The sequence below is a fragment of the Phoenix dactylifera genome, chromosome 5, assembly GCF_051530095.1.
Source record: "Phoenix dactylifera cultivar Ajwa chromosome 5, Ajwa_hap1_PhDact_Kaust_v1.1, whole genome shotgun sequence".
Taxonomy (NCBI): Eukaryota; Viridiplantae; Streptophyta; class Magnoliopsida; order Arecales; family Arecaceae; genus Phoenix; species Phoenix dactylifera.
In genome coordinates, this window is record NC_143194.1 from 38,565,193 (window position 1) to 38,575,932 (window position 10,740).

The following is a 10,740-nucleotide window of genomic DNA, read 5'->3' on the forward strand; positions in this document are numbered from 1 at the left end:
GATTACTAATTTTGTGGTAGTAAATCAATTATTGTAATTGAGATCTAAAATATCAATTCAATGAATTATATGATTTATTACTTTATTAGAATAATTGATTGAGATTTAGTAAATCAATTCAATGAATTAATTGATTGAATTTTTTGTTTGAATGGGATCTACAAATTATTTCTTGAAGAGTTCAAATAGAGGTGTGATAAATCTCTTGAAGGTTAAATAAATTATTATTTTTTTAAGAATGATTTACTAAATTATATGTTACTAATAAAAAAAAGAGCAAAATTTTTTTTTTTTTTTGATTGTGTTTAGGCGTATTCTGGCCGACCAATCACGCGTCGTTAATGTTGGAGGCCGCCTCTGAGGTCCTATAAATAGAGGACGTACGCCACTGGAAGCAAGCGGAGGCGAGCGGAGAGCCCACTATCATTTTTAAGGGAGCTTCTACAGTACGATTCCACCGGCAGCAGAAAGGCATGCGGCGGGAAAAAGAAGAGAACCCCCTCCACCGCCTCCTTCTCCTGTTCTAAAAAGATGTTGCCACCGCTCGCCTCTTCTGTCTCCTCCCTCTCTTTGTCGCGTTAGAAAACCAAGTACCGGTGGGGAAAGGAGCGGAGCTTCTTGATGAACAAGAGTCGCTGCTGCGGACGGATCGGGAACCGTCAGAGGTGAGTTCTCCTTCTAACTTAGATCTCGCATTTTTCTCAGCATCCGTAGCGAAATCGGGGACCAGTTCTCCTCTGGCGCGCATTGAAGGCTTTCTTGTTTCAGAGATCAAGAAATCCATTTATTTTTCTTTTCTTTTTTTGTTCGCCTTGACATCGATGGATTGACCTAATTTTAAATTAAACTCAGGGTTCTTTCTTGTTTCTTTAGACTCCCTCATTCCCTTTCTTGTCTTCTTTTCCATTTTTTTGCTATTTATAGGTAATCTTGATTCGTTTTTTTTCGATGGATCTTGATTTCAAATTATTCCAGGAAACCAATATATTGTTATAATTATATATTGTTATAATTCGAAGAATGCATTAGCTTTTCCTCTTTTCTTGCATTCCATCGAAGTCTCTAGCAGTGCCCCCTAACCGATCAAGGATACTTTTATCATAAAATTACTAAAACCATTCTTTTTTCTCACTGCTTGCTAGACTTTTCAAAAGTTTCCTCTCTCTCTCTCTCTCTCTCCTCTCTCTATGTATGTTTCAGTCTGTTGTATCGTTTTTCGTACTCTCTTTTCTATTTTTATCCACATGATAAAATGTTCTCTCGTCTTTTAATTCTTTTGAGATTAATCATGAAAGCGGATCTGTTATTTCCTCAGATTCTTTCTTTCTTTCTTTCTTCATCCGTTTATCTTTTTCTTGATATTAAAGTTCGTTATGGTGTTACCACATTGTCTTTTTAAAAGTATTGACAATAATTGCTGGATCAAGGCAAAGTTACGCTAGAAAATTCAAATCAAATGGATCGTTTCGGAACGAACGGATGGATTGCGTTCCAACGCATACGTGACAATTAGTGGTCCGACTGATCAGGTGACTGTCGTTCTCTAGCCTGGATAATCCTCCACGATTGGTGCACTTAAACAGGATATATATATATATATATATATATATATATATATATATATATATATATATATATATATATATATATATATATATATATATATATATATATATATATATTGGTGAAACAGCCCACCTATTGGCCCAAGGAAAAAAATATAAATATAACAAAAAAACGAAAATAGGAAAAGAAAGTGACAGGCAACAGCAACTAACAGTCCGTGCGTTTAGGCCGGGTTGGTCGCCGTCGAGACCAAGACCAAGCATCAGACAGCGATAGACACCTATACATTCGTTGCATTGGAATTTAGTGGAGCAGGTATTTCATATATAGAAGTTATTGATATACCATATATAGAAGTTGATAACATGTTGGTGGCGTTCTCTTGCATAATATATAGGTGCCTCGCACATACATACGATGCAGGTGTGGGAAAGCATATGCTGCGAAAGGTGGTATTGATCCTGTTTCATAAATCCACTCAATATTTAGCTCCCTCAAGTAAGAGCCTAAGAGGTATGGAAACCACCTCGCGGGACCGTGTACAAAGGCAGTTTATCTTGTTAATAGTAAAAGAAGATAGAATGGGGCAAAAATTAGTAATGACCAGGTTGAGACGCTAATGGTGTAATAATTCTTATTTATTAAGTGGGTTCGTCCCACAACTTAGTAATGGAAATGCCATGACTCGTGTTCGACATCAATAGCTCAGCGGTCGCACCATTTACCTGAAAGCAGCAAATCAGGAACACGATTCTTGAGTAGGCTTATCCTTTAAAATTTTGACCCTAATTATAATCTTGGAGATATTTTGGGTTGGTCCAGCTGAAAAATTTTGGATTCGTGTATCGGGCCAGCCGGGCTGTGGCTCCTGGCACGTTTTGCAACCCCATCCGATTTCTCCTCTCTACGGCCAGGAGATGTTCCCAAATTCTGAATCTAGCGTGACGTACCCAACGTCTCCTTTTCTTGTATGCTAAGCTTATGTTGCGTTGCTTCTCTTCCTCTCGTTATATACCAAGCTTGGGTTTTCTTGCAGCAAGTTGGCTAGTTGCACCGCTCCCCGGAGGAGAGAAAATCCGAACACGTTCGTGTCATGACGAACGAAGCAATGGAGGACCCCGGCATAAGCAGCAGGGAGAGGGATACTCGGTTCATGGAGAACTCGTGCTGCACTCACTTCTGTCTCGGGCCCAACCCCTTCATAGCCCGCTACGTCTACGCCATCCTCTTCCTCCTTGCCAGCCTCCTGGCCTGGGCCATCCGAGACTACGGCCGCTCTGCCATCTCCGCGTTCCGGCGTACGAACCACGCCTAGTTCCGTCCTTTTTTCTGCATTCGGCGCTGTATGGGATTTCTCAGTCACTTTGCTTGGATTTTAATCTATGCAGGATTAAAAGCCTGCCATGGTGCTCGTTACTGCTTGGGTGCAGAAGGTGTGCTCCGCATTAGCTTCGGCTGCTTCGTATCCTTTGCAAACTTACTAAAAGTTGCTGTCGATTTTGGAATTAGGAGTGGAATACAATGGTAATAACCTTGAAAATCAAAAATTTGATGCCTCACCAATGTCACTGCTCCCTCTTACACGAGAAATCAAGTGGAGTTCCATAAAATAAAAGCAATGTAGAATTTGGAACCCTGGTGAGGTTTTTCCTAGACCAGATCTCTCTTTGTGCCGCGGAAGCCAAGTTCCTTCAAATGGAGTTCCAGTCCTTCCATTTATCTCCTACCTCTGATTTGAAGTCTGTAGGCCATGACATGAACATTCCTAAATTCAATGGGTTACTCTTAACTTTTGACAGTTATTCTTCTTTGTCATGTTTCTCTCGACGGCTGGCACGAAGAAGTTGGATGATCGTCGGAACTCATGGCACTCTGAGTGGTGGTCTGCTAAGATCATCATGTGGATGGGTTTCATGGTGGTGCCGTTCTTTATACCTACCGCATTTATCCAGCTCTACGGTTGGTTTCAGTTGTGCATTATGATTATTTAAAGTTAAATATTTGTGATTCCATGACTTGCTTCTGCTGAGACTGAATAATTGCTGATTTTTCAGGGAAGATTGCATACCTTGGTGCTGGGTAAGAAGGCCTACTTCCATTTTTATATCCTTTTTTCTTTCTTTCATGTTCTAGAACCAATCATTTATCCATGGGTAGTTTGTTAGTATGACCTACGGAGAAAATTATAGCTCAATGACTTCCTTTCAGGGCATTTCTTCTGATTCAACTAGTCAGTGTGATCAGTTTCATTACATGGTTGAATGACTATTGCCGGTCCAAGAAAAATGTAAAAACATGGTATATCTACTCTTTATGCCCAGCGACTATTTCTAAAAAATTATGCTTTGTATTTCTAGCAGACTGGAAATCTTCTGTCCTGCCATGAATTTGCTTCCACGAATGGTGTAATTAAATAAATACTTTTTGATTCCACATCAAATCATTTTGTGTTTTTTAAACACTATTTTAAAATATGTTTGAATAGAATAATGTTATGTATGCATCTGTATTATGTGGCATTTCTGTTGAAGACACTATGTTTTCAATAGCAGTCCATGAGAAAGTTCTTTAATGACTATTATGGGAAACCGAAAAAGCTGATGAACAAACTGAGGTCCTTCATGGTGTAAATATAATGAACTTTGAAAAGCCCTCATATGAAAGAAAATTCTTATAGTAGAACAGCATAAGATGTGGCAGATCCATCTGAATGTAGTGCAAATAGGATCATTGTCATGAATGAGTATTGCATACGAAGAAGGATTATAAACTGTGTGGAAGCCTTATATCAGTACTTATTGCTGAATAGGATATACTTGTTGGCAGTACTGCTAGGAGTTGTATCTTTCTGGTAATCTAATCAGGAGACAAATGGATCAGAGCATGATTTGTCCTTGAAAAAGCATCACCTGGAAATGTCATACCACATTTGATTAAAATTCCAAATGTTGGTTTGTATCTTATGAATATTATCAATCGTGATCATAAAGAGTTTGCTTATGCAACTTCACATGAGAATCTAACCATATCTTAATTTTGTTCATGTCTTTAGTTTGTTTGAATTTTTTGAAATAAAATCTTTATTATGTATATGGATTGGATTGTGGTCAAATCAGAATTTAGGTCAATAAAACAGGTCTTTATATACAAGTGTTATACATACATATACATGTGTATATATGCATGTACCTGGATGCATGCATGTATGTATGCATACATGCGCACGTACATATTTGTGTTATCCGAGCAAGGACAAGAAAAATTTTTATCAACCCGTTCAAACTCAAATCTCTCAAAATAAAACAATGGAGAATATAAAATATTTTCAAAAATGAAGTTCTAAGCCCTTTACTTTCATTAAAGATGAATAAAATTGTTCAAGTCTTCTATTTATACTAGTGAGGTTCGCTTTTACAAAATTCTAGTCGGATTCCTCTTCTAGTTAAAAGAGGTTACAATTTTCTTAAATATTATGCGATTAGTAGAAACAATGACAAAAAAGCTAAATTTTACTGAGCTAAATATCATATTGTCTAATTCCTCTTAGATTGAAAGATACTGTATGGTCAAAAGTTTTTTCAAAAATGACAGATTTTGATTTGAGTGAAAATTTTGAAAGGCCTAAATAGGCTTCATATAGGGTTGTCCAGAGCCCAATAAGTCTGGGAACTGGTTGCTGCATTATAGATTTGGAAAAATTATCCAATTTCCAAAAAAAAAGTGCCCTGAATGGACACCATATATGAAAGTTATGCCCTCTGGAAGTTTTGGCACATAGCTCGGTCTTGGATGCGGTGAATCCTGCTCTTGAACTATATCCCGAAACCTACTTGATGTAGCTGAGCTAGTCAAAAATGGATTTGGTGATCCTCCTGGATCAATGAGTTTGACAACATACCTAAACCAAAAATGTTGTTGACTGGGCAAAACGAAATTGATCAGATACAAACGTTTCATATAGATTTGTAGATTGTGCTAGCGTTACGATATTACTATTGAATTTCTAGGTGAGTAGGTTAAAAATCTTAATCACCAAAATATTTTTTTTATTACCATTTGTTTATTCATTAACTTACATCTTCTGCTTTAAATCTGACTGTGAAGATATGTGACCTGCAGCCGCATTCAAGTGCTCGTACTCTCCATTGCTGCATATGTTGCTTCCATTTTGGGGATTGTCTTAATGTATGTATGGTATGCACCAAAGCCAACTTATAGGCTTAACATCCTCTTTATCACTTTGACCCTAGTGCTTCTACAATTCATGACCTTTGTCGCAGTGCTCTCTAAGGTAAATTAATGTTTATTCCACTGAATGCAAAAGACTGCATCTATAACAACTCTTTTCTCCCTTCCTTGACTTATGTAATTTCATGTTTGATATAGGTGAAAGAAGGATTCCTGTCACCTGGGCTGATGGGATTGTATGTTGTATTTCTTTGCTGGAGTGCAATCAGGAGGTGAATTTTATGTACAATTTGGTTTCACAATTTTTCTATTAGTATTCATCTGCGGCTACAAGAAAACTAAGTTGCGCTATGTTCTCCGTCCTTAGCTTCACTGAGTAGTTTTTCGTGATCTTTCCTTCATAATGACAGTGAGCCACAGACTGAGATTTGGAACCAAAAAGCACAAGCTGCAGCAAGTGCAGACTGGCTTACAATCATGGTAAATTTTTCAGAATGTTTTACTTCATGCTAGTTAGCATAGATGACTAACAAAACTGCATACCTAGAAATTTCAGAACTCGTATATTCTCTTAGATATATGAAATATTGCTGATTCTTCATGATGTAATAGATGACCTTGTTCTTCCTTACTCTTGTCTTAAAAGAAGGTTAGCATCAAATTTGATATTCTAGGTATTTTCAGAGGAAATACCAATTTAGAAAATTTCCAGAATAACTATCATGCTAATAGATTCTAGAATATTCCCGGATTACAACAACCTTCACAATTTTTCAGAATATTTGGCTTCCTCTTTTGTGAATTAAAATAATTTGCTTCATGCCAATAAACATAGAAGATTACAGAACTGCATGTTTGTGAAATTCCATAATTCTTACCTGGCCTTCGATATGTAACATACCATGGATTGTTCATGATGCAATGGATTACCTCTTTTTTCTGTAATTCTATCTTTAAAGGAATTAGGTTGCCACGAAGTTTCATATTTGAGGTATTTCCGAAGATAACATGGCCTCATGTGGTTGGTTCAAGGGAGCAGTATGGACTAAGAACACTAGTAGAACTCTTAACCAAGTTTCTTGGTGTTATTGTAACTTCAATCTTCTGCATGATCTGTTGGTGCCATTTGGTAGTTTTATGAGCAATTGAACCTCCAGGCAGAGGCTGGTTCATCTGCTTAAAGGAGCAAAACATTTTCTGCGAGGACAGCTGATATGTTTTTAGTCTCACATCAGTTATGCACTGGGTAGATCTTGAGCAGTTATATAGGGCCAAAAAATCCAAACAATACTTTCTGGCTAACCTTTTTAGGTGAGCTCTGATTGTTATATTTTTATTCTTCATTGATAGATCAACTTCCAGATATTAGCTTGTCTTTTGAGTTATCGGAAATCTCAAAATACTTTATAGCAACCATCGAAACATATTCACATCTCATTATTATCTTAATGGGGGCAAAAAATCTCATTTGGCATTAAGAGAAAATGAAGAAAATTCAGAAATATATTAATGATTGGAATAAATTCAAATTAATCAAAAGATGACAATGGATAAGACAGATTTTGAAGAAAAGAAATACAATAATTCATAAGATGTTCATGAAAAACATTATTTATCCACATAAATTTTTATAAACTAATAAAAGTATGATTTTCTATCTTTCATCTTGTCAGTATTATTCAGAAAAAATGATGAAAATTTTGATATCATAGTCCATCTTTTTGTGCCCCAAAGTTGAATGGATTTTTCAATGAGTTGAGAATTTTATTTATAGAATATTATTATTACTCTGGTCTCCTGTACTTCGATGAGCTTATAACAAATTTGATGTGACTGTCATTTAGCATGAATACGGTTATGAGCTTACAATGCATATGGATACAACTAGAGTATCTGGTTTGTCTGATCTGAACTTTATTTATGGACAGAGCTTTGTTATTTCTGTACTTGCCATGGTTATGGCAACATTTTCAACAGGAATAGATTCCAAATGCTTTCAGGTGCACTTCACTAACATTTCACCTTCCTTTTCATCGGCTGGCTATTTGTTCCACTCACTTTGTGTGTTTCTATATGACCGCTCACTATTATCAATGCAGTTCAAGAAGACTGAAGCAGAATCAGAAGATGACGTTCCATATGGGTATGGATTTTTCCATTTAGTTTTTGCCATGGGGGGGATGTACTTTGCCATGTTATTCATTGGCTGGAATGCACATAAAACAATGCAAAAGTAAGTTTCATCTCGGCATACTAGAGCTCTATGCATTCGTTCTACGTACTGATGAATATTCTACTTGCTGGGTATTGCTAGATTCCCATCCAAGTTTTTATTGTCTCTATGCATATTCATTTATCCTAACGCATTTTTTTCTGAATTGCTCTTTTTATAATCTTGGTAACATATGACCATAAATTTATTAAATGTGCATGTACGGTTATATGTGTCACTTACTTTCATGTTTGGCATTTTCAATGTGCAACTAATGTATGCCTAAGAGTCAACTTGCTTGCCCCATCTAAACATTCTTCCTAAAGTTGCTTGGTGTATCACAAAATCTGATACCTCTCCAGATTCTGGATGGAGCCTAATCATTATCAAAAGATTTCTGCCCGTTATTTAGGTCTTTATATTGAACGTCTTCCTATCCTAGGATCATGTCCTCCATTACTTGCTTAAAGTCTTTGCCATGACATGTCTCTCTGGATATCCTCTGCATTTGGTCGCACACAAAGTTAATTCCATCTCTTTACCGGGTCCGCCTCTAACCTTCAGCTAACTTAAATGTATAATACTTTCTGATAATTTAGGTGGCTAACTGAGAAACAAGTTGGATATGTTTCATTTCTTGCCAGATTTCTGGTAGCAGATTGAATCTTCTCTTAAAGTTCTATACCTGCTTGAGGTCTCACTGCTTTCACCCTATAACATTTTAAGAATGCATAGTATTTGGGTCTTTGTCACATCAGTGTCAATTTCTGCAAACGATACTTCAAATGACTGAAAAAAGAACCTGGAAAATGCAGCATGCAAAACAACCAGTTGAAAATATGTCGGGAGATCGAACACAAACCTTACTCATGTATCTCAAAAAATAAGCATTTTTTCACATTTATAAAAAGATTCTTAAGTAAAAGATTTTGGAGATAGCAATTAAACTGATACGTGCTTATATTTTGGTATATGTTTATATTTTGGTATATATTTATGCATCTTAACTACATGTGGAATCTTCTCTCCTTTAAATTTTACAGATGGACAATAGATGTTGGATGGGCCAGTACTTGGGTCAGAATTGTGAATGAGTGGCTAGCAACACTAGTTTACGGCAAGTACTAAATCACAATATGCGTTACACAATCTCCTAATGGTAACTATAGCTTTGATGTTTCCTATTTGCTTCTTATCATCCATGCCACTATCTAGTAATTTATCGTCCCTTGAGATATCATGCTAAGGTCCTGTTTACCGTATGCTTGGGTCGCCAGGATCAATGGAGAAAGAAAAGGAAAAATAGAATTTTTTCATGGAAAACAAAATGTTTACGAAAAGATTAGTTATAATATTTTTAAATTTGTTTTTTTTCCAATGAAACAAACAAAAAATTGATATTCAAAGAGAAATAAGATCTCAAAGAACTTGTCCTTGGGAGGAAACAGACCCTTTCGTTGCTAAGTTAGAGGGGGAGGGGCACTTTTGGGGATTTGGAAATATATTTAGGAAAGAAAAAAAGAGGAGGAAATAAAACAGCAGCATTTTCTCCACATTCCCAAATTCTCTCTCTCCATTTGGTAGTAATTCTGTAAAAATGAGTTTTGGGATGAATCAACGTAGACTCTGTTGCTTGCTGGCCTGCCGCTAGTAAGCTAAATCCGGGGGAAGCTACTAAAGTAGGTAGTCACTCCCTAATGGTTGATGGTACCATGGCCATAAGCATATCTTTGCTCAACAAGTCAGTATGTTGTCAGATATTGGCTCTTCGTCTGTACATTGTAAATCTATTCGATTTGGAAGTATCGTCAACTAAGTAGCAAAGTTCAATCTCAAAACCAAGTTTCCTGTTGCAGCGGACCGAAATTGCATTCCATATTTGGAGAACTATTGTGCTATCTTATTGACTCCACCGAGAGTTAGAAACCAGGAATGAGACTCGATTTGTCCAAAACAAGCTTTACTTTGAAATTTTGGCCTAAGCAATTTGCTCTCCTCTGCTAACTTTTAGGGGAGCATACCATATATGTCATATCTTTATTTATTTTTGCACTGGTTTTTATGTATTAAAAAAAGAAGTCTTAGACGTAGCCACATAATCAACTTTGAGCGAGTGCCTTAAGCGAGGTACGAGTTTTTCAGGTGGGGCCATTTTCCATGTTTCGGCTGATGAACGTATAAATATCTCCCATGCGAGCAGCATAAGAGCACCGCTGATGCATGGTGGCCCCCGATATCCATATAACCTATTTAATGGTGTTTGCAGTGTGGATGCTGGCCGCTCCCCTGGTTTGGAAGAGCAGAAGGCAAGTAGAATCGACATGATAGTGAAGAAAAGATCCCAGATTCCTCGATTTCCCTGCCCCCATGCATCTTCTGTACAGAAAATACCCATTCACCATGCGGCATTCTCGTAATCTAACAGTTCAGTTCTCGCTGATGACACAAATCAGTCACTGCCAATTTCTAGGTATTTTGCCCCTGCATGGTTCTGAAGAAGAGCATCTTGATCAAGTAAAACTTCACAAATTGTCAATATTTGATAGATCCTACTGGATTCATACAAGCAACACGATTGTAAATACATAATATAAGATCATGATTCCTCAGAAAACAAGTGTGAAATTCCATACATCAACAAACAAGCAGCACACCCTGGATCATGAGCTTGGAGTTTAATGCAAATGCAAAATATGAAATACTCGATAAACATCATCATGTGCAGCAGTGTGTGGCCAAGATAAAGCAGTGCCCCTGGAAATATACATTTTCAG

At 36.9% G+C, this 10,740-nt stretch overlaps 1 protein-coding gene across 3 annotated transcripts; it reads left to right on the top strand.

Annotated features, from left to right (window-relative positions):
* The first annotated feature begins 400 nt into the window (after nucleotides 1-400).
* LOC103709733 (uncharacterized) lies at nucleotides 401-10,580 on the top strand. 3 transcript variants are annotated; one of them, XM_039128668.3, is made up of 13 exons: nucleotides 401-665; nucleotides 2,603-2,864; nucleotides 2,955-3,028; nucleotides 3,366-3,525; nucleotides 3,621-3,645; nucleotides 3,775-3,864; nucleotides 5,686-5,857; nucleotides 5,953-6,026; nucleotides 6,165-6,234; nucleotides 7,683-7,754; nucleotides 7,854-7,987; nucleotides 9,010-9,125; nucleotides 10,233-10,580. In XM_039128668.3, exons 2-12 carry the CDS (start codon nucleotides 2,660-2,662, stop codon nucleotides 9,092-9,094), a joined length of 1,161 nt encoding a protein of 386 aa, XP_038984596.3. In that variant the 5' UTR covers nucleotides 401-665; nucleotides 2,603-2,659; the 3' UTR covers nucleotides 9,095-9,125; nucleotides 10,233-10,580. The 3 variants fall into 3 exon arrangements, with proteins under 3 accessions (XP_038984596.3, XP_038984595.3, XP_088578913.2); XM_039128667.3 differs by having other exon boundaries at nucleotides 9,010-9,083; XM_088722787.2 differs by lacking the exons at nucleotides 9,010-9,125; nucleotides 10,233-10,580 and having other exon boundaries at nucleotides 536-665; nucleotides 7,854-7,991.
* The last annotated feature ends 160 nt before the right edge of the window (nucleotides 10,581-10,740 follow it).